The 24,446-nt window shown below is 32.4% G+C and overlaps 1 protein-coding gene across 1 annotated transcript; it reads left to right on the forward strand.

Annotated features, from left to right (window-relative positions):
* Positions 1-2,021: 2,021 nt before the first annotated feature.
* On the forward strand, positions 2,022-24,446 carry LOC124375138 (H(+)/Cl(-) exchange transporter 7-like; the record flags this gene model as incomplete). Its single annotated transcript, XM_046833247.1, is given in 16 exon segments — positions 2,022-2,156; positions 3,705-3,903; positions 4,341-4,450; positions 5,487-5,630; positions 5,881-6,061; positions 7,296-7,427; positions 8,187-8,346; positions 9,602-9,740; positions 11,973-12,066; positions 12,803-12,972; positions 19,236-19,418; positions 19,527-19,736; positions 21,019-21,174; positions 21,482-21,565; positions 23,089-23,169; positions 23,961-24,446. Coding segments are annotated over 16 exon segments (2,277 nt in total), but the record flags the coding sequence as incomplete, so codon positions are not given.

Consider the following 24,446-nt stretch of genomic DNA (forward strand, 5'->3'; position numbering starts at 1 on the left):
CATAGTAGGTTTAACTATTTTATTTTTTTAAGTTGCATTACATTGTTTCATAAATTTAAAAAAATGGTCTATTTCATATTAGTTTTAGAGATTTTCTAACTAAAAGACTAAGACATTACTGCCTTTATCAAATAAAACATTTTTAATTTCTCACAATTGTATTTACATTTTGTAGGTCTGTTTGAATGTGTGTGTTCACAGCTGCAATAAGTTTATTTCGTTATAATACAATACAATACAAAATCCCATTTGCTTTATATAGGATGTGTGGGACTTGAAATAAGACTTTTATTTTTAAATACAATTTTATAAACTTTTAATTGACAGATAAATTTACTAAACAGTCCAATATTCTTCTTCCATAGCGCCCAAATATTAAAAGAAAGTCTATTTCATATTGAAATGAAGTTTTATGACTAATAAAATATGTATAACAGTTTTACAGTTAAAAGAAATAAATAACATTCAGCAACAAACAGAACTAAAATCAAATATAATATAATTGCTTATATTGTATTTTCACATTGGAAATAATCAAAATATAATATAACCCATATACAATAAATATAATACACAGTAGTTATATAATTCAATTAGGAATATAATTCTATTTTATATAACAACTAGCAGTTACACGTGGTTTCACATGCAATTTTTTAAAATCAAAGTCCACATCTGTGTTTGTGAAAGAATTTGTGATATAATATGATGGAGCCCTACAAATAAAAAAATAGACATATTAGGTACATATTAATTCAGTATTCGTGGTTGAGAGATTCAAAACGTAATGATTGGTTCTATTTTAGGGTTTGTTGTATGAATAAATATATACATACAAATCTCATAAACCTAATTTGGTAAAAAAGTGTCAACTACTGTCTGTTTAGATTACTTTTCTATCTAAAATATTTCAGGTGCCATAGTCTAGTTTGACTTGTGCCCTGATAAGAAAATATATATCAGGGTTGTGGAATCAAACTTAGATTTAAAAGCATTTATTTACAGTCTGCGATGTTTCTGGTGCTATAAGTAATATTGATTTTTACCCCAATCCAGAAAATATGTGCATACATATGCTTAAAAAGACTACTTTAGTCAAAATGCATCTACTTCTGTTGCTTGTATTCTGCTTCTGATATGAATGGAAGAGGTGTACCATCCCTTTGCTTTTCCTTTAACTAAAAAGTAAAATTTTGTTAAGGTAGACATAAGGTTATCAGTTTCAATATCCTTATGTGCATAACACTCACAGTTTTGTTCAACAAGGTGGGTTTTAGAACACTGTTTAAATATTATTTCTAAAATTTAAATGTAAACAAATGTTTCTGCCACTTTGGTGAACTTTAACTGAGATTGTGAACAGATGTTTAGGGTCAGTTAACTTTAGATTATGTGTTGTAAATATTATAATTATTTTCAACAATTATTAAATATTCTGAGAAACCTTTTCAATGTTTGTCACCTTTTAAATATTACATACTATGGACTTCTACAAATATTTCAAAACCGAAATTAGCCAAATTGGTCTAGTCATTTGATCAGTATTAACAATGAAAGCATTCAAAAATATAAATTTTCACATTATACAAACATTTCTGTGATTAAATATTGATGTATATATACCACACCTAAAAACCTGCCCTAGTTCATAACGAAGCTGACAGTGAAACCCGTATCAAAATCCATTGAGTAGTTTAGAAAATATCGATGCACAAACAGGCCAACACAAAAAGATACGTTAATTTATGCTATGTATTGATGTGTCTTTTATGAAGACAACTTGTACAACACAACTTATTACTGCAACATAGTTGATAAGCATGAATTGCGTACCTAGAGCTTATCATGAAAATGTGTACCTTTTGATTGTTATTTGAGCATGTAAATAATAGTGAATTATTAAAGAAAAGTATGTATCTTTCTGACGTTGTAAATATTTAAAAATGTTTAATTGATAATATAATTATTCTATTATGTACATAAAAGTTTAGTTTAATTAATTTTGTTCAAATACTGTACAGGAGAATCATAACAACAACAACAACAACAATAACTACTATCGAGAGCGCAATCAGTCCCTCGTCGTGGAAGTGATTGAGTTCAAAGATGAGAAGATTCCGATTGGAACTACCAACATTCTCAAGCAGAGCTTTGAGGTAAGCTAGTTTAATACTCCTATATTAATAAAAATAAAATTACCATTTACATAGTCACCATTTGGGTTTATCTGGCACACTTTTTTATTTGTTTACATTTTGAAAATGGGTTGTTTTAAGTTCCAAAAAGGTTGAAACGAGTTTATCAAACAGTTCTTGTTAGTTTGAGAAAGTTTAATTCTCTTTAAACCTTTAATTTTCTAATATCACACCAACTTTAAGAGATTTTTTTAATACTGTGTATGATTTTAATTGGTATACTCAATCTATTACTTCTTTTAAAGTTTTGTCTTGTTTAATACAAAATTTTATATAATTTTAAAATTAGACATGCAACAAATTTTAATGAGCAGTGGTGTAATCTGTAATGGTTAGTTCTCCACAATGAGACTATTTAGAGCAAATTGTTTAACTGTTGAAGTAAAATTGCCTCCTTAAAATTACTTCACATTTATCTTCTCTTAATAAAATTATTTGAAGTAATTTAGCTAACAATTTTCTTGAAATATCTTGTAAAAACAGGCAGTTTATAACTATTATAAAATTGTATAGCTTATAAATATATCATAAATGTTATATATTTACTTTTTGCTAAGCATTAATATAATGCTTCAGTTTCGGATTGTTGTCAAATACCAGTTTTACACTTCCTGACTCCAACGCTGATCAAATATAATTTGAATGTCCATGCATATGCATTGAAGTCTAGTTAATGGGCTAGTTTTAACCACATTCGACATGTAGTTATATATTGCAAAAAATTCTAAATCAACTTTTAATTTTATATTTTGACATTTCAACAATATTGTAATGAAAAACATAAATAAAGGTCTTGTAAAAAACCTTTATTTTACTAATTAATCTCAGATTCTATTGATTCACAAAGTAATACATAGTAGAAATACTGGGCATACAAGTATTTATATTATACCGGATTTCTAAATAGCATTATTTCTCAAGGATTCTGAACCAAGTAATAAAACTCATGTAACTCAAAAGATTATGTTTTATTTATTTGGATTTGTTGTATTTACCTTTTTTGTTTTGGGAAGTTCATCAGTGTTTGTTTGGTCAGTCGTGTAACTAAGGGGGGGTTGAGATGGATAGAGCCTCCCCAAAGCCCCTCAAACAATTTTAAAATATACATATAACAACAATCTAACTTGTTTGAAACACAGCAGTTAAATGCTTCACTTGCATTAAGCTGTTTAATTTATTTAAATTTAGATGTATTCAAAGTTATTCCGTATTCCCCCGCGGCATGGTTTGCCCTTTAATCAGATTCATCCCTCCCAAAGCAAAGTCTTAGTTCCGACACTGATTCAGATATATTTTTCTCTTTACGTTAACTGGACATAAGATGTCCTCTGTGTTACAGTATATTAATTTATTAAATACAGCTGGGTATAAAGTATTTTGGAGTCAATCATCTTTGCAGAAACACAACTTGTGACTATGAATATTAGTTATCATTCAGATACCTTTTTTATTCAACAACCGTATAATCATGTAAAAAAATAACTTGTACAAATGTTGTTAATATTTCAGAGCCAGAACTTTGACGAGTGTGAGAATGACCTCCTGGTGGATGAGGCACAACGGAAAGGGTATCCATATGAAATCAGAAAAAAGATCTACAGATGGGTCATATTCTGCATCATTGGCGTACTTACAGCTTTAGTTGGCGTCGCTATTGACATTTCCATCCAAAAACTGTCAGACTTCAAATACACTAAACTCAAGGAATGTATCCTTTCTTACGGAGTAAAAGACTTCTGTCATTGTGTTGCTTAGAGCAGATTTAAGTTCTTATATATGACAAATTATCTGAAGTTTATAAAAACAGTTGCCTAATTTTTTAAAATATAATTTATTATGTGGCTATCTTTTTGCAAACAGGCCAAAATATATTATGGTTAAACAATAATTACTTCCAGAAATATATTTTATAAGTAATTCCTAGATAACAAAATACTCAAAACGAATAAATCCTGCACAATTCTGTGTAGCATTAATACCATGCATTTTTTGTTAATGAAAGTACAATTTGAATGATAATAGCAAGGTTTCTAAATGAAAATTGGTGAGTCATTTATTCACCAAGCCTATTTGAATTGAGTGATCTAGCTAATATACAGGTATAGTAACAAAAGATTTCTAGACTTGCCCTTAATTGCTGAATAGATCTGGACTGGTGTTGGGATGCAGACTGCATGTACCAGCCCTACCTCGTCTGGTTGGCATTTAATCTGATTGCTGTACTACCTGGAACCTTGCTAGTTGCATTTATTGAGGTATTCTAGAAAATAATATATTGATGTACAAGGTCTATTCCAAAAGTACCTGCCGTTCACTTGGGGTAGCGCTCTCTCTCTCTCACACACACAGCGAGTGTGGTAGATCAGTCGACATCTAACCGTGGCAGTTAGAAATGAGAGTGCTCGTTCATTTTCTATAGCTATACAAAATGTGTGCTGCTATTGAGTTTCTTGCCAAATGTGAAATACATGCTGTAATTAGGTCTTTTACAGAAAAAAATATTTAGCGGCAGCTATTCATAGGGAACTTAGTGCCATTTATGAATCGAATCTTATGAGTGATAGGAGTGTACGTGAATGAGTTTGTTCAAAAGTGGATGAACAAATAAACATGATGAAAAAAGGAATTGCAGGCCATCAGTGGTGAGTGATGAACTTATTGATAAGATAAACAACAGTTGTAGAAGATCAATGTTTCACAATAATTGACCTTTTGGATGAATTTCCAAAAGTGGTTTGGGACTCTGTGTTTCGTTAACGATGATAATTTTAAAGACACTGTCACTGGCAGGCTAAAGGCGCAGGTGGCATAATTTTTTGAAGTAGGTATTTCTAAGTTAGTCAAAAGATATTAGTGCTTAAATGTTAATGGGAACTATGTTGAAAAGTAGAGGGATTATGTAGTTTTCAAATGTATGTATAATAAAATGTGTTTATCTGAGTGGGTGTTTTCTAATAACCAAAAGGCGGTTACTTTTGGAATAGCCTTTTTTAGAATGAAGGTGTAATTTTTTATAAGTGTTGTCTTTTTTCACTCTAAGTTAGTGGCTCTTTGATGTAGTTTCAATTTAAATTTAATAATTAATTGCTCCAAACTGCGTAACTTTTGCTTCGCATGAAACATTTTAAATATAGTTTTTGTTTAGTCACTGGTGGTATTTACTATCTTTGTTAATATTTTTTGGTAGGCACAAATCTTTACTTTAATTTCAAAAATACTAGGCGACTTTAATACACAAAAACAAATCAATCACATATTTGAATTAAAACTATTATTGTTTGTTTTTTTCAGCCAGTAGCAGCAGGCAGTGGAATTCCAGTAGTCAAATGTTACCTCAATGGGATCAAGATTCCTCACATTGTGAGATTCAGGACTTTGGTGGTGAAAGCAATCGGTGTTGTGTCCTCTGTTGTAGGTGGCCTTGCTTGCGGGAAGGTAATACATTACATGCCCTTTAGTTGAGAAAAATGTGACATATAAGTGACTATATTTAGTCAACAGTTTCATATCAACATTTTCATACAATTTTAAATCACCTGTTTTATTTTCTGAATTAAAACCCCTACTTGAGACAGATTTATGAATTTGTGAGTTTGTTGTTGATTATTTAAAATTGCATTTAGAATACTCGTAATTTTTTAGTGTGATCACTAATACACACAATTAATACAATCTTTGTTTATAGGAAGGCCCCATGATTCATTCTGGTGCAGTAATAGCTGCTGGGTTTTCACAAGGAAAAAGCCAGTTTCTGAGATTTTTGAATTTGAAGTCGTTTTCGAAATTCAGAGATGACCGGGAGAAGCGAGATTTTGTGTCCGGAGGGGCAGCTGCAGGAGTGGCTGCAGCCTTCGGAGCACCTGTTGGTGAGAGAATTTATAGAATATGTGTTATAACAATTTATACAGTGGTACTGCACATTTTCATGGACTTAATCAATTAACTTGGATATATTTTTTTTTTATTGTATTATAGACAATGGATAATTTTAAAGGATAACAGTTTTACAGATATATGCCATCGTTAATGTTACAAAAATACAACATTATGTTTCGAATATTGGAATCTGTCCTCTTCATTATTGTGAAAAACCTAAACATTCAGTAGTTGTAAGGGTCGAAGAGATTTGTCTCTTTATTTGGTATTATGAATCGACTTCAAGTGTTTTATTTCGTTAAACATTTAAATGTCTATGTCTTCTTTGTATGCCTGGCACAAACTCAAACATTGCTTTTCAATTACATCATCTTCTTCCTCAATATACGTCCAAAGAAATTGAAAGAAGTTAATTATTTTTTTTGGAAAATTCAAAACTCCTTAAGACTGAGTCAAGAAGCTTATAGAAAACATTGATTCTGAAATTTTTCTCTTCAGGTTTTACTGGATGTTCCGGTACACATCTTGTTGATGAAGTATCTCTGGTTTTGTCATGGAAAAGTTTTTTTTTCTTCAGTCTTTTCTCCTTAAAATTCGTTTCCATTCTACACTTTCAACCATATTTGTTGCCACTAGCTTAGCCTCAGTGTAGAGATTACTCCATTTGTCTCGCAGAACTTTTAGAACTTTTCTATATATATATATATATATATATATATATATATATATATATATATATATATATATATAGAAATAGAGAAACTAAAAGTTCTGCGAGACAAATTGAGTAATATATATATATATTCGTTGGGCCTCTGTGGGTCCGGCCTCCTATGCATTCCCCCCCCCCTGTCGCTGGCTCTGATTAGTGACTCTTCACATCTAATAGAGGATGGTCTACAAGGAGTTCAACAAAAATATTAAACTTAAGTATATGTCAAGATGTACTTCATTTTTTAGGGTTTGTCTAGGAGAGATGAATACCGCAAACAGCACTTTTAATCCAGTATGAATATGCAGATATTCAAAGATTTTGCTTGGTTGTAGACAGACATTTTAGTAGTAATAGACTTTTAGGTATAGTTATGATGTACGAGGATTATTGCTTTATCTGTAATCTTTCAGAAAATATAAGCTGGTGCTGGACTCACGAACACCCTGTATATTATAATATGTATTATATTACCTCAGTATTTTTAATGCTCGCTATATTTAATGTTTAAGGTGGAGTCCTGTTCAGCTTGGAGGAAGGTTGTAGTTACTGGAACCAGGGATTGACATGGAGAATATTTTTTGCATCTACTATTTCCGCTTTTACACTCAATGCTTGTATGAGTTGGTATGAAAATCATCCTGGTAAGTATGTTAATTTGGTTTTATATTTTTTTAACTTTAATGAAACAATGTGATTCTTACAGTAAAAATAATTCAAATTCGTTATATGGGTGAGGACATATAAGTATCCATTGAATTTAAAATTTCTTTGATAATTTTTAATTAAACTTTACTTAAGCTAACTCTCTGAGTGCTAGATATTTTACAAGTTAAATGTGCAAAGTGCGCCAGGATATTTTATATATATATATATAGGTACGTCCCCAAGAGTACCAGAGCAAATCTAGTTTTGCAATGGTTTAGTGAAACTCCCATAACGCTTTGAAACTGGTCATAAAGTTATTCTATATAAGAATAATTTTATAAATAGAATAGAACAATGTTTTGAATAAATTTTATTAGTTTTTTTATTTGGAATTCTGTTAGTTTATTGCAATTTTTATTAGTTTAACCTTTAATCCTTCGATGAATTAGTTTTAGTACAAGCACTTTCATGGTTTGGTATTTTTATCATTTCAATGGGTTTTAACTCTTAAAAGCTATTTTTTTAGTCATATAACTATAAAATTGCACAGATGTTTTCATGTTCAATAAAGACAAAAATGCAAAATGGGTGTTTTGGGTCTAGTATACTTATACAACAATACACTGATACCACCAATTCCTATAAAGGTTGTGCTAACTTTGTAGTGAATGTAAGTAACAATATTGTACTTGTATTTTGTCATTGTACATGTCACTATGTATGTGTATGAACTTGAATTTTTGCTTTGTTACCAGGAAACATGTCTTATGATGGCCTCCTGAACTTTGGCAGTTTTGACAACTTAAACTATGAACTTCCAGAACTACTTATATTTGTTGTGATGGGGGCTATTGGAGGGCTGCTTGGGGCTTTCTTCAACTTTACCAACCACAAACTTACAGTTTTTAGAATGAGGTACTTTTTTCTATTCAAGTCTTGTGTTAAGGAAACACCAGAAATGTATCAAGGTTTTTGTAGAATAACTATGCAACAGTCTCCAGGAACTCATTGTATTCACTGAGTGAACTCGGTCTTAATTAACCATGTTTCGAAATTCTAGCTTGACCTGATAGTTTTATACTGTTAAGATAATTTCCTTGAGATATGTGAAATTGTAGCCTAACTTGCACATTGGATCAGACTGTAAAATAATTTCAAATTATACAGTATGAATACTCTTGCCTTCCTCATTCATGTATTGAGGTTGATAATTAAACAAAAATACTTAATAAACAAAGTTTACCTAAATTTAATTAAAATTTCACACATTTCAAATATAATAAGATACAAAAACTCTATGAGTAAACTCCAGTTAGTTTTTTATTTGCTTAAAGGCCAAATTGATATTTGAGAGGAATTAAGGATTATACAAGTTGCACAATAAGCTTTAAATCTGGAGCAAGTTTAAGAACCTACATTTGAAATACATCATTGTTTTGAATTGAAATTTTATAATTTTGGTGCATACTTATTACACATTATTATTCAATAAACAATACATCACATTAAACTTTGAAACATCTCAATTAGTCTGATGTACAATTTGTCCTACTTAAATCTGCTTTCCGATAGTAAAAGTTTGATTAAAAAGATCACTGCAAAAGTGATTAGTCATTTGACATTGGAGAAAGATTTTTAAGCAACTAGTCAGTCACTAATCATTTGACAGATTCAGGTAGTAAATGTGATTATAATCACCTGTCACAGTTAATAATAATAAGTATAATCATTTATAATATATTATATTTAAATAGATGATGGTAAGTGTCTGTTGTTATTCATTTGTTAGTCAGTTACACTTTACAAATGTCATGTTATGTGCAGATGCTTTTCTCTGTCCAAGTTTGCTTTTATTTGGATTTTAATCAACTATGGTAAAATGTCATCATTTTCATCATAAGTGTACTAAAAAAAAGCTAAGGGTTTTGATTTTATTCTATACTAAAACACTTACTTTTGGGCAAATGAAATTTACAGTTTAGTGTTGTCCCTATCAGGTTTTAGAATTTTTATGAACTTTTCTGGATGTTGTATGTTAAACGTCATGTTTAAGATTATTTTTCTGCAAAGAATTAAAAAAAATTACATACTGCCTTTTTTACATTGTTATGCAATTGATGAAAAGTTCAAAGTGCGAAGACAAATGTGAAAATTACTATGTTGATGACAGGTACCTGAACACCCCTTGGTTGAAGGTAGCAGAAGTACTGGTAGTATCTGCTGTCAGTGCCACCATCCCTCTGTGCATGGTCTATGGTCTACAACAGTGTGTCAACATGGGGGACAACCCTACACCGTACCCCATACAGGTACTCAAATGATAACAATGTACGATTTGTTATAGGTTATAATAAATCTGAAACATAATATTTTGTGTTATGTCACGTCCTCTGTGACACTAATAACTCAAAAGTGCTTTGAAGTTAAGTACGTGTGTAAAATAATCATGTCTGTTAGTATTTCATATGTATCTGTAGAATCCATTTTCCATGAACATTGTATTTTGATAATGTTAGTTTCTCTGACATGTGACAACTAGCAAAGATAAACGTTTTAGTACATTTTATATTTCAACATATGTATTAATATATTCAACACTTATGTAGGTTTATATAAAAACATGTACAATGTATGAATTAATTTTCTTTTACAAACATGCAATGATTGGACTCTTTCCAATGGTAACAATTCTAAAATTGTCTTTCAGACCGCTGCATTATAGATCGATGCACTGATTGTAAATGATTCTGTAGTAGTTAATAGAGAGTTAACCCTTTCCGCTCGGATGGGCAGCAGTGCTGACCAAATATGGCTTCTCGTAGGCTCGTATTATTTTAGCGCGTACTGTCCACTCAGATCGGATGGGCAGCGGTGCTGTCCACTATTGCGCCTGCGTGCACACAGCAGCCATGTCATTGTTGCGTCCCCACCAGCTCGGATTTATTTTCGCCGCGTCATTGATACTGTGCCTTTTAAAAAGTTAAATGGATTTAAAGGTCCAAAGGTAAATAATAATGTAGTCGAAAAGTATTACAATGGAAATGTTATATTTCTATAAACTAACATGAGTTACAATGAGTATTAATAATGTGATAAAAAATATAATTTAGCTGTTTATTATTGTTCCGAATACAAATTTAACTGCAGGCTAGTTGTCATCTTGTTGTTAAAATATCTGAGATGAATGGTACTTTTCAAAACAAACACCAATGTGAAGACCGGGCTCATTTTCACAAGTTTTGCAATAAAACTTCACCCTTTTCCTGATGCCGCCTTGTGCTCTGCTGCTACACACGACGCAATTCTTCACTTTTCTACCTTCAAGAGGATATGGTAGATGAAGTTTCCCATTTAGTCGGGAAATGTCTTGCAATTGGGATGGTCTTCCTTCCTTTTTTATTTTCGTTCCTTACATCGCCAACAAGCTCTAATACCAGTAATTAATAATAATACCAGTAAAACCAGGTATTAATACTGATATATTGACACTTTTATCTACAGTTATATTTACACTGATATCTACAAAACTACATTTACACTAATATTTAATAAAATTGCACAATACTAAGAATAATAAACAATCCGTTCTAATAATGCGTGTAGGTTAACTCACTAGTGACAATGTGGTTAAAAGCGCGCTAAAACGAAAGCCTAGAATGCAATATTGACCAGATGATCAATTTCCAAGCTTTGTAATGAAACAGCTGATTGATCTTAATGCGTTGTATTATAAAAAAATACGTCAGAATAAAAAAAAGAGTTTATAACTTGTGGTCAACACTGCTGTCCATCCGAGCGCTAGTAGGATTATTCAACGGACAGCACAGCTGACCATCCGATCTCTGAGGACGGCGACTCTAAAAATATATGCGCGCGCTAGAGGAAATGGCGGTGGCCAACACTGCTGCCCATCCGATCTCTGTGGACATTCTAACATTACCGCTCCGAGCGGAAAGGGTTAAATAAACATTGAGAATGGCAGAATATTTTCATCTTAGGCACATATGTGCATTGGATGCTTCATACCATTGCATATTTTTATGTCAGTTTATTAATTCATCTATTGGCTATAAGAAAGAAATGTATTTCTTTTAATATAACGTTTGTCATACATACTGGAAAATATTCATAGCCTTATCTGTAATAGTTTTTCTCTTTGAACCTGATTATAAGATGTCCCAACATTTCGCTTCAAGTGTATTAACAAAAATGGTTGTCTATAGTTACTGTCTTCAGAAATGGTATCTTAAAGGTCTGTAATCAATATTTTCTTAAATATTATTCCAATCGAAAATCTATTGATCTACTTTAACATTATAATACTGTAACAGTGTAATAATCTGTACCCCCTACTGTCAATTCGTAGTGATCACTATTTAATACTGAATTATGATAATTTTGTAATCTGAAGATTTGAAAGTGAATAGATGTACTAACACCTTGCAGTTGTGCATATCAATTTATGATCATTTTGTTATTATAAATTTACTCATCAGTTACAGATGAAAGCTTTATTCACTGCACGCCCTTTATTTGTGTAGATGCATTGCCAAGATGGTGAATATAATTCATTGGCATCACTCTGGATTCAACTTCCTGAAACTACTGTCCGATCATTCTTTCATGATATAAATGGTGAGTAGTTTATGAATATATTCACTACAAAGTCTGAAAATTGGTGTTCACAGTAGACTTACTGACACATGTATAACATAATTGTTTTGAATAGTAGACTAAGCCACATATTATTATGTGGTTGCACATAGTAGTGGACCATAAGAGTAAGCCACGTTCCAAATTGTTACAAAGTCAACTTTCTACTATTGCCAGAAGTTTTACTTTTTGTGTATGTCATCACATCTCGATTTTGATATAATGGCTATTACGCACAAGAATCATTTGGTGAGAAGAATCAAGAATCAAGAATTGTTTGATGTGTTACATTTATTATAATATATCATTATTAAACACACTTAGATTATCAGAATGTTAAAATCCAAAAAGAGAAGGTAATCATATCATTATTAAGGATCCAACAGGGACTTCTATATTGGCCATCCGTCATTTCGATAAATCTTAATAGAATGGTTCTAGAGACTTGAAACGTGGTAAATAGGTCCCCAAGGAGAGCACTATTGATTTTGAGGTTAAAACTTTAAAAGGCAGTCTATCCATCTGTGTGATAACACTTTCATTACGTTCTGTTAGATCCTTCGATAATCTGTTGTATCGGTTTATTAAATTTATTTTTATTGAATTTAGTAGCAAAACAATTGAAGTATTAATTAACCAAAACTTATTATAAATCTAATTTTCTTCAATAATTTTTAACTTTAAACAAATAACATTAAATATTAACCTTTTGTTGCAGGGACACATAGAATGACATCTCTAATACCATTTGTCATTGTCTACTACATCCTGTCTATTTGGACATACGGACTGACTGTGTCTGCGGGTCTGTTCATCCCCTGTCTACTCACTGGAGCAGCTTGGGGCAGAATGATTGGGATCGGCCTGGAGACTTACTTTCCTGGCGTGGTCAGTTTCTAACTTTATATTGATGTGTTGTACTGTTGAGAGCTGACATGTTTGTGAGCCTGAGTGCTTATATTAGTCAAAGTCAAAGTCAAAGCAAACTTTATTCGTGAACGTAGAGTACAGAATATGTGTCAATAGATAAAAGTAATTATAAATTAGGTTGACAAATCTCTCCAATTTGAAAATTCTTCAACGGAGTAGAATGTCTTGTCGGCCAGCCAGGTGGTGAGACGTGTCCTGAATGGGAATAGTCTCTTCTCTTCTTTGAGATGTCTTGGCAGTAGATTGAAAAATTTTGCTCCTGCATAGGAAGGTTTTTTTGCAAACATTGCAAGTCTGTGAGATTGAAGGTTGAAATTTACTGCGTTTCTGGTGTTGTGGGTATGGATGTCAATGAATCTTTCAGCATTGCTTGTGAGAATGTGATTGATGGACTGAAAGATAAACAAGGCAGTAACAGTTTGGATACCAAGGTCTTTAAAGGCACTTCTACAAGTGTCTCTTGGTCCCAAGCTTGCTAGCACTCTCACAGCCTTTTTCTGCATTATTAGGACTCTATTCAGATTTCCTGCAGTTGATCCACCCCAAACAAGCAGTCCATATCTTATGTGGGATTCAAATAGTGAGAAATAAGCAACTTTAGCTGTTGCGAGGTCTGTGACAGCTCTAACTCTTTTGAGCACATACAGGGCAGTACTCAATTTGTTGCAGACCAAATCAACATGAGGTGTCCAAGATAGAGCACTGTCTACAATAATTCCCAAGTACTTAGTTTCTTCCTCCACCTCTAACATCGGGAGTCCAGCATTTTCATTTTGTGCTCTACTAAACAGTACTTGCTTTGTTTTTCCTTCGTTTAGTGCCAAGTTGTTAACATGACAGTATTGTTTGGCTACATTTAAAGCAATGAAGGCCTTACAGTCTAAATTATCAGGTTGCTTTTCTGCCAACATCAAAGCAGTATCGTCTGCATACATTGTAGAAGAGGCATACTCACTGAGATGATTGGGTAAGTCATTAGTGAACAGTATATAGAGTACTGGTCCAAGGACGGATCCTTGAGGAACCCCTCTACTGATAGGAAGTTGATCAGATCTTGCATGGTAAGTTGTGTTGTTCACTGTATATTTGATCTCAACCAATTGAGTTCTATTTTTCAAGTAGCTTGAAAACCACCTTTCTTCTGTATTGTGAATTCCCAATGTTTTAAGCTTTTTAATAAGCAAGTTATGTCCCAGACTGTCAAATGCTTTAGAAAAATCTAAGAACAAAGCTGTGGTCAAGTTTCCTTCTTCCAACTGGTCTATTACACCTTCAACAAAACTTATGATGGCTGTAGTGGTGGATCTTCCAGGTAGGAAGCCGTGTTGGTGTTCAGATAAGAGATTGTTAGAAGAGAGGTGTCTCATCAATCTTGTTAAAACAATTTTTTCAATTATTTTAGAAATCGTAGGAATAAGAGATATTGGTCTATAATCACTTGCAACTTTGCATGTCTTTTGTTTATTTATCGGGATAACCTTAGCTACTTTAAGATCGTCTGGGAAAAATGCCTTGTAAGAGAGACTTGTTAATTATGTTTGTCAATGGAAGCCTGATTTCTTCGACTATATATTTCAATACAGTGGATGATATATCGTCAATTCCAGCTGAGGGTTTTGATTTCAGTGAAAGAATTGTTTTTTCAACCTCGGTTAGATTTGTCATTTCGAACTTAAAATCAGAAACATTGTTGATTATGTCCATTTGGTTGTCAGTGAGGTCAAGATTTTGACCGGCTTCTTTCAGTGTTTTCTCGGCTACAGTTGTGAAATAAGTATTTAGGTGTTCTGCTATTTGGAGTGGATTCTGAGTTTTCTTTCCGTCAACTTCCAGTTCAATTGCTGATTCTGTGCATTTTTTTTGTCGTTCATTGTTTATGGTGTCCCAGATCGCTTTAGGCTTGTTATCAGCATTGTTAATAAAGTCGGCAGTTGCTTGTCTTCTACAAAATTTCAATCTCAAATCATATGCTTTTTTCCTTTCTGCTGTTAATCTTTTTGCCTCAACCCCAGGTCTTAATTTTTTCTTGCTCAAGAGCCTCAAGAAAGTCTTTTTGAAGTCTGTTAGCAACAGGGTCTGACATGCTTCTAAAGTTATGCCTTTGTTTGGATCTAGATTTTTTGTAAGGGCAGGCTGTGTTCATTGCTGAGGTGAGGATGCCACTAAGTTTTTTGTACGCTGTGTTTACATTTTCTGTATTTATGATTTCATCCCATTCCTGATCGCGGAGAATTTCTTTTAGGTGGTCCAAATTTTTTCTTGTTTAAGTGCCTTCTTTCTGAATTTACAATGGGCAGAGGAGCTGAACACTTGTAGATTGAGCTTAGCTGTGCTTTATGATCAGAAATCCCAGTAGTGAATGTAGAGACATTGATTTCTTGAGGAGTGATATTACTACATACACAGTCTATGGATGAAGATGTAGTATTTGTCTCTCTGGTAGGTGGGAGTTGTAAACGGTGAATATTGTATGCTGCCAAAGTATTAGTTAGCTTTGCGTTGTCCCTATCTTGTTTTAGACAATCGATATTTATATCCCCCATGATTATAATACGTGACTTCCATACAGGTACAGTGTCCAAAATGTCAGATACATGGTCAAGGGCTACGTCAAGATCTCCTCCAGGTGGCCTGTAGATTCCCAAGACATAAGTGCATTCCTGTCCCTCTGAGATAGCAACTAGTTGCGTTTCACACACCATTTCTATTGATGGTTTTGCAATGATTGGTTCTATTTTATATCCAAATGTATTGTTCTTATAAATGGCAACTCCTCCTTTCTTATGTGTGTCCCTGGAAAAAACCTGCTATGAGATCATAATTTGGGATTCTGGTATTTTCAAGATGTTCATTTTTTAATCCGTGTTCAGTAAGAATTACCAGACCAGGATTTGTGTTCTCAAGCATGTGACTCAATCTATTTACCTTGTTTGCTAATGAATCTACATTCTGGTGAAGAATTGTCATTTGACAATTTTTTCCTCCATGTGTTCTATTTTGATTTTTCTTGGGATTCTTATTGTGAGGACGTTCACTTAGTTGGTTTTTTAAACCAGTTGCTTTGTTTTCCGGAAAGAATTTATGAAGGTTTTTGTTTTTTGAAATTGTTTCAATTTGAATTTTTTCCTGGGCACTGTTTCTAAAAAATTCTTTTGAACATTTTGGGCTGGTATCATGTTGTAGTTTTTGGCCATGTGTTCTTTGTAAAAAGTTATATTTTTATTGAAAAAGTCATCTACAGTTTGGCCCTCTGAAAATTTCTTTGAATTTAAGGGTGGTTTGCAGCTGAAAGGATATGTGATAATATGATCATTTTGTCTGTTTGTTTTAATTATAGAGTTGAAAAAATGAACATCTGTCTCACCTACAATGATGCTGGCGTCTTTCTCATTACTTGGAGCAAATGCAGTAGGTGTAGCCTGTGGGGTTGTCGACTGGCTGGGGTCCTCTGTCAAAGATGTTGTGGACAGTTTTTTGGTCAGGGTTTGACTGACTCCCTCCGTCAATACCGAAGCCTGTGGGGTTGTCGACTGGCTGGGTTCCTCTGTCAAAGATGTTGTGGACAGTTTTTTGGTCAGGGTTTGACTGACTCCCTCCGTCAATACCGAAGCCTGTGGTGTTGTCAACTGGCTGGGGTCCTCTGTCGAAGATATTGTGGACAGTTTTTTTGGTCAGGGTTTGACTGACTCCCTCCGTCAATACCGAAGCCTGTGGGGTTGTCGATTGCCTGGGGTCCTCTGTCAAAGATATTGTGGACAGTTTTTTGGTCAGGGTTTGACTGACTCCCTCCGTCAATACCGAAGCCTGTGGGGTTGTCGATTGGCTGGGGTCCTCTGTCAAAGATATTGTGGACAGTTTTTTGGTCAGGGTTTGACTGACTCCCTCCATCAATATCGAAGCCTGTGGGGTTGTTGACTGGCTAGAATCCCCTGAAGTAATTGATGATTTACTTTTTGCTACTTGCAAAGAGACACTAAAAACATTGTCCCCCTTGCCACTATTTTTAGGTTTTCTGTAGCTAGTGTTCATGTTATGTCCCTTTGGTTTGTGTTTCTGATTGTAGTTAGCAAGGTTAGAAAATGATGTTATTGTGTCTTTGTTGGGTTCAAGATTAAGATTATTGAGTTGAGCTGACAGTCCGTCAATCTTGAGTTCCACTTCATCTTGCCTTCTACATAACCGAGCTAATTCAAGGACGATTGGTGTGTTTGTCAAAGTGCAAAAAGTCCCGTCATAGGTCTGGGTCTCAGTAGACTTGAAACATTTTTGTTTTTTTGTCTCATCAGCAATGTCATGTAGATTATGATGAGCTTCATTGCTTAATCTAGACATTTCTTTTTCCAAATTGCTTATTTTATTTAGATATTGCCTAAGCAGTTGGCCCTGAGCTTGGTCATGATCCTCGAAAATTTGTTGCAGCTCAACTTGCTGTTGTTTACTTTTCTCCAATTGGAGAAGTGTCTCTTGCAATTTTCCTTGGAGAGCTTCGATTCTATTTAAGTACTGTTCTTCATTAGCTAGAAGATCCTCTACTTTAGCTTCCATACTAGCTAGGTTGGCTTCATGTTTGGAGTTACACGTACGTAAATCTTGAACTCACTCAAATTAGATAGCAACTCACTGCACACTAACAAGTTGGAAACTAATTTTCTGTTTTAGTCAGTTTCTAAATTTTATAATGCTTTATCCTAATAATATTATAAATGTGAAAAGTGGCTTTGTTAGTTTGTTTTACTTTCACATGTAAACCATTCAACCAATTCTAATACAATTTCACATGAACACTCTTATGGCCCCTGGTACGAATTATAAGCCTATTCTTATTTGCAATGCAATGCAGAGGAATTGCAGGCGAAGCCATGGGTAAATGCTAATAGTTAAATATTAGGTATTCATTTGTAGTTATCAGTAATCTTTGAATAGAGAATTGGTAGTTTATTCATCTATCTCAAGTATTGTACAGTCAGGAAAGATTCCAGTTAACAGTAGTAAGATTTATAAATTCCTCAGTCAGTTAATAAATGTACAAGAATGTAAGTTGGAATTAAAACATTAATAACGTTAATACTATTACAGTTTAATACCACTTGTGAATTTCAACACATGTTCCAATTTTAATTTAATTGGAATATCCTCGAGGCCTTTCAGAATTGAGGATTCTAACATCAGGCAACTTCACATACAAATAAATATTTACATTTTTCTAAATAATAAGTACAAAAATAACATATGGTAAAGGATTTGGAAAAATCGTTAGCCAGTATAAAATATTTAAATCTATTTATATTTTAATTTTCTTATGAACTATGATGAGAGTACAATTGAATTTTCAATATGTCCATCTTCATTATTAATAAGTTTTTCTTGATTGTTGTTTATGTAAAATGTTTCCCGATCATTCAAGTGTGTTGTGTTTGTAACTTCTTTTAATAATCGTAAATTTTTATCAAAGTGTCCAAATTCAATAGTGTTTTACAACAGCGGATTTTTCAGTTTTTTCATATTTATATGTGAAAAGTGTTCTTTGAAATATGTCTTGATGTTCCTTTTTGTTTGGCCAATGTACAATTTCTCACAGTCATTGCATTTAATTTCATCAAGTCCTGATTTGTTTTCAAATGAGTTTTTGTCTTTGGGATTTCCTAATATTTGTGATTTTTTTTTTTTTTTTTTTTTTTTTTTTTTGGTACGTAATAGATTTGTTTGTATGCTTTTTAAAAGTTTTTTGTAATTGATTTGAAATATTGCTGTATGTTGTACAAATGAATTATTATGGTTTGTTGTTTTGAAGGCGTAGTAATGTCATTCTAGATTTTCTTGCTTTTCTTTTAGTTGATTTGTAAAGTATGTTGTTAATAAGTTGAGTGATATGTGTTGTAATTCATCAGTGGTATTAAATGAAAATATTTCCAATACTCTAAGAATCTTCACTATTACAGTTACTTTTATAATAACACAAGAGGTGACCCTAATAAAATTGTTCATTGGATAATTGTAATCGGCTTCAGCTATAAGTAGTAAATGTCATAAACTCTTAAGAGACTACTGATATCATTTAATGTGTCTTTACAATGCTTTAAACTGCTCCAAGGATATTTTCAGTAGTTTCTTAGTAGTGCATTAATTCCTATCATAATTCAGTAAACTAATTTATTTGAATTAGATTTCAAAGTGTGTTAAATATGTGAAAGAATATATTTAAAGAATTGTTGACTTTACAGCCTATTTTGGCAAATCCAGCTAAATACGCTCTGATCGGAGCAGCAGCTCAGCTCGGTGGCGTTGTCAGGATGACCATCAGTCTCACTGTTATCCTCATAGAGGCCACTGGGAGCATCATCTTCGGTCTGCCTCTCATGATAACGCTCCTGACAGCCAAGTGGGTCGGAGACTTCTTCAATGAGGTAAGAAAAACTTTGCAATTTTTCTACTATATTGTACACTCCTTAAATTATTTGTCCTGGCATCTTACATTAGCTTGTATTGTAATTTTGATGTGCATGTGTCTCTAGGGCCTGTATGACATCCACATACAACTAGCCGGTGTCCCTCTGCTGGCCTGGGAGCCACCTCCACTGTCCTTCTCCATGGACACTCGCACGTTCATGAGTCACCCTGTAACAACTCTCCAGCCCATCGAGTCCGTTAGGAGGGTTGTGCATGTTCTGAAGACGAGAACTTACAACGGGTTTCCTGTTGTGGATCCAATAATTCCTACCGGGGTGAGATATGTTCTTCGGGTGTTTCATGACCTAAAGTTTAGTTTAAGATTTGATATCAACTAAATCCTCCAGATGTAGAGATGTGGCAATATGTTTTGTACAATTCTATTTGTGGGTTTGGTAGCACAATCCAAGCAAGCATTTGAAGGGTTTATACATACACGCAGAAGTTACATGAGGCACGGTCGGAAAGTAAGTATCGTTTGTGATAATTCTGCTGAGTACTACACTCAGTTTCATCAGCTTCATACCGATTTGATTACAGTTCATTTTTATTATTTAGTTTTTAGTGTTTAGTGTTTACTGTTAATGTTTACTGCAATTGTTGATCCCACTGTGAGGTAGAGTGTGTTATTCGGTTTTGGAATGCAAGGAATGTCAAGGCAGTTGAAATCCTATGTTAGATTACAAAGATTTACAGTGAAAGTGCAGAAGAATAGTGTAAAAGTGGGTTTGGCAGTTCACTGATGATTGGTCAAATTTTCCACCATTAAATTATAGAGAATATACATGTGTTCTAACTTCTGGATTTATGCTCGATTATGAATAAATAACGCTATATACCTTTCCATCATCAATCCAACTTTTTTTAACTAGATGACTAGTTTTAGGAGTGCTGTCTCATTGTGAAATTAGGTCATCAAATTAAATATAAACTGAACATGTAGTAAAAAATAATTTACTCAGAACATGAAAAAATCACACATGCTCAAAAGCACCCAACACAATTAAGAAATATTAAATACAATTTAATTTTGGTGTATGGCCAGGAATGGACTACTATTAGTTTTTTACTATACTGTTTTATTTTGGATTGACACGTGTTTAAGTTGGGTTGACGACAGAAAGTTATTTAACCCTATTTATTCATTGAAAAAAATAAACAATTCACAATTCATTCAGATAAATTTCTACAAGTTTCGAGAACTGTTTTTATATGCTATTGTAACTGACTCCTTAGGTTAACACAAGCTTTATTCGTGATAACTGCCTGAACAAATAAGTAGTGGAAAATATGTTGAAAAACAGTATAAGGTAGGCCTACATTATTTCATGTAAAAATACAATTTTCTTAAAAAAATGGTTGTGTGTGTACTTTTACTTCAAAACAGTACTTCAGTACTTTCTGGACCGACCTCATATTATACAATGTTAAATACAGGATAGATAGTTAAATGAACTAATCTATAAAAATAATAATATAAATTGATGGATTATATTTAAAACAATGTTTTTAAAATCTATTTATTATATTATAGTAATAAATGTTTAATGATTTCAGGATGGAATCAGCTCGTTTGGTCGGATGAGAGGCTTGATTCTGCGAAATCAGCTGATTGTTATGCTGCAGAACAAGATATTCAATATTTCCAGTGACACTAATGCCATCAATATACAGCTGTTCCGAAGAATTTATCCCAAGTTCCCCACAATTAATGTAATTAGTTTATTTGAAATTAAAAAATGTGCTTAACACAAGAATAATGAAGAAATAGAGTATATCAGAAAATAGGAACAGAAAACTGTAATAGCAAATTTATTTTAAAATAAAGAATTATGTACCAAATATTTAATTAAGCAATTAGAAATACAAATTTTTAGAAGGAATGTTTTAAGGTTGCAACTATATAATTTGGCCTCCTATATCTAAAATTGTTTCCATTTATAGATAGAATAAATACATCATTGTTTATTTATTTTTAATTTGTGGTAATTTATGTAATTAATTTTTTTTGTTTTCACAGGACATTTCTTTAACAGACGAAGAAATGAACCAAAGCTTGGATTTGAGGCCTTTCATGAATCCTTCCCCTTACTGTGTCCAAATGGTAAGTGTTCCAGTATATTTTTATTTCGTACGAAGATATAAAAAGTGTCTTATAGAGGCACAGAGTTTAGAACTGCCACAAAACTGTCATTAATGAACTAATTCCAATACAACTTCACATTTATTTGTTTAAAAAGAGGTAATAAGCTAAAATAAAAAACAGCAAGTATTTAGGGCTTTCATACATTTTCACATTGTTTATTTTAAGCTCTTACTTCAGTTATATATAATTTCCTATTGAAGACAATTCAATTCAAATATTTGATTTTACTAGTGCAAATTTTGTTTTTCTCAATGTCATTCATTGATTTTATTTTTTTAAGTATTGCATTGTTTTTGTTGTTGTATTTTTAAGCATAATTTATTAGAATTGAAAATTATAGACAGTATTGCAATGCTTCAAAATTTAAAAATTTGCCATTTGCATCTTTAACTTTGAATTTGACTAGCTCCCAACATAAACCCAAATTTTATGATTAAAAAAAATCCAAGCAGTTTTAAACAACTGTTATTCTTTCACTTTTTTAAGTCTCAATATATTGACCGTTCAAAGTTTGTAAAAGTAAAGTTATATTTACACTGGCAAGAAAATGCACAAATTTTGAGTCCGATAATAAAAATTGCTAGCCTTAACAGGTGGAAGAGCTCTGGTGAGCGATGTTGTGACCACTGTCATGCAGCCGTTCATGAATTGGAAAACAGTTTCAGACAGGGAAATTGAAAATTCAACCCTATGCCCGTGATCAGAGTTAAACAGTTGTTCGCGAGAATTATAGAACAGTGCTAGACATACAAACGTCAATTCTATACATTATCGTTGATGTGTGTGAACATATTTTCTCTGACTCCTGCAATAACCAGCGATGCAGTAGCAAGTACTTTCGATAGTTCTCGTGATTTATATCACTTATCCTTTGTTTACATTATGAGACAGCAGTTGCATAAGTTCTCTCACAACTTTACTTGCCATTGTAAACGTAGCTTTATGATTATCTCTCAATTGCTAGAGATAGTAGAGCAAAGAAAAGACTTTTAGAATTCTCAGGTCATTAAGTGAATATGTTTACAAACATTGTTTCTCATTAATTACTGCTGAAAATTCATGAATTAGTAACAACTTTTATAATGTAAGGTTTCAAGATGATAAAGTTAAAAAATTAGGAAAATATTACAAGTATATTGACATGCTTACATTTAGAATCATTATACCATCACTGTACAAATTAATCTCCTAAATTTTTATTTTATATTTTGAGATGACTGACAAACGTGGAATAAACCTATCTTTCAATTATCCGAAAGTGATATTTTATTACGTATGTTGAACATTGTGAAAAAAACTCTCTGCTAAGTGACCCTGGTTTCCTTTTCAATGCTAACTAGTTAACAGGTTATATTCTAGAAAGATTATTATATTTAATCCATCTCCTAGAAGAAAACTCCACTCAAATAACTCTGTCAGTTAGTAAATAACTCATAAATGCTATACAACGTATTTAACACTAGTTGTTTTATTTCTTCTAGAACTCATCTTTGCCGAGAGTATTCCGATTGTTCAGAGCCTTGGGTCTGAGGCATTTGATTGTCGTCAATGACACAAATGAAGTAAGTACAATGTGTGTAAATGTTAGATGATAATTATTTGTAGTATGTAAATTTAGTAAAAAAGTGTAGTATATCCAAATGATATAGACTAAGTACTTGTTTTTAATTTTTACATAAAAAAGCAAAAGCATTTCTTCTTTGTTTTATATTTTCTTTTTATAAAATATATACGTGTATGTGTTTATGTCTTGTTTTTAACTAGTTCATTACTCATAATAGGTTTAAGTTACAACTGCAATTGTGCATGCCATTGTCGGAGCCCCCTATTTTAGATATACTAAACAAAACAATGAAAACTATATTTTCACCGCTAGTCATTAAAAACTGTTTATACCAAATTTCACAAAAACCACCTTAACCTCTTGACTTTCACACCCTTGTTATCATGTTCACTAAGTAGCTACAGTTTAGAAACACTCTATATATCATCAGCTAAACTAAGATACCATTATCTACAAAATTAACTTTTTAGGAAACTAAGAAAGCAGCTTAAATTATCATTTTTTTTAAATGTATATTTTATTTTTTAGTGTATTTAGAGAGTATTAGTGTATTTGTGTGATTATTGTCCATTGACAAGTATAATTGTGTTTTATAAACTGCAAAACGTAGATGCAAGATATGATTTATATAACCACTACATAACACCATTTAATCAATTTTCATAATTCCGAAGTATTCTTATGAAATATAACTACAGCACAGAGAATCAATTTTAAAATTTAAGATTAGGATTTATCACATTTTTAAAGCAGTTGTGGCACAATGAAATAATCTTTTTTTGTTTACAGGTTGTGGGCATGGTGACAAGAAAAGATTTGGCAAAGTACAGAACGTGGAAGCATTTAGGTCAGTTTGGTGTAAAAGAGTTGAAAATAATTAAAAAATGATAATGTATATTATTTAGATGTGCACATTTTAGTACAAAATCATATAAAGCCCTAGGAGATACTTGAGTGATGTAAGTCATAGCCACACAAAGATCTGTCTGTGGTATTCCTCATGTTTTCACATATTGGAAATGCAGTAAAGTAAACTCATACAACCCTGTTGTACTTTTAACAATTTCAAGGTAGTCCACACTGGTTTTATTAATGACTTCAACTAGCTTTGAGCCATTTGAACATAAAATAATAATTTATTGTTCTTTTAGAGAAAGAAGGTTGTTTGTATGTTAAGTTATTTCAGAATGTGTTGATAATATCAAATTTGTATAAAATGTTTGTAAACTAATTTGTCTACTGTTTTTTTAAATATATGTTCGTACATTTTTTAAA

This window comes from Homalodisca vitripennis, unplaced genomic scaffold, assembly GCF_021130785.1.
Source record: "Homalodisca vitripennis isolate AUS2020 unplaced genomic scaffold, UT_GWSS_2.1 ScUCBcl_14099;HRSCAF=24682, whole genome shotgun sequence".
Lineage (NCBI taxonomy): Eukaryota > Metazoa > Arthropoda > Insecta > Hemiptera > Cicadellidae > Homalodisca > Homalodisca vitripennis.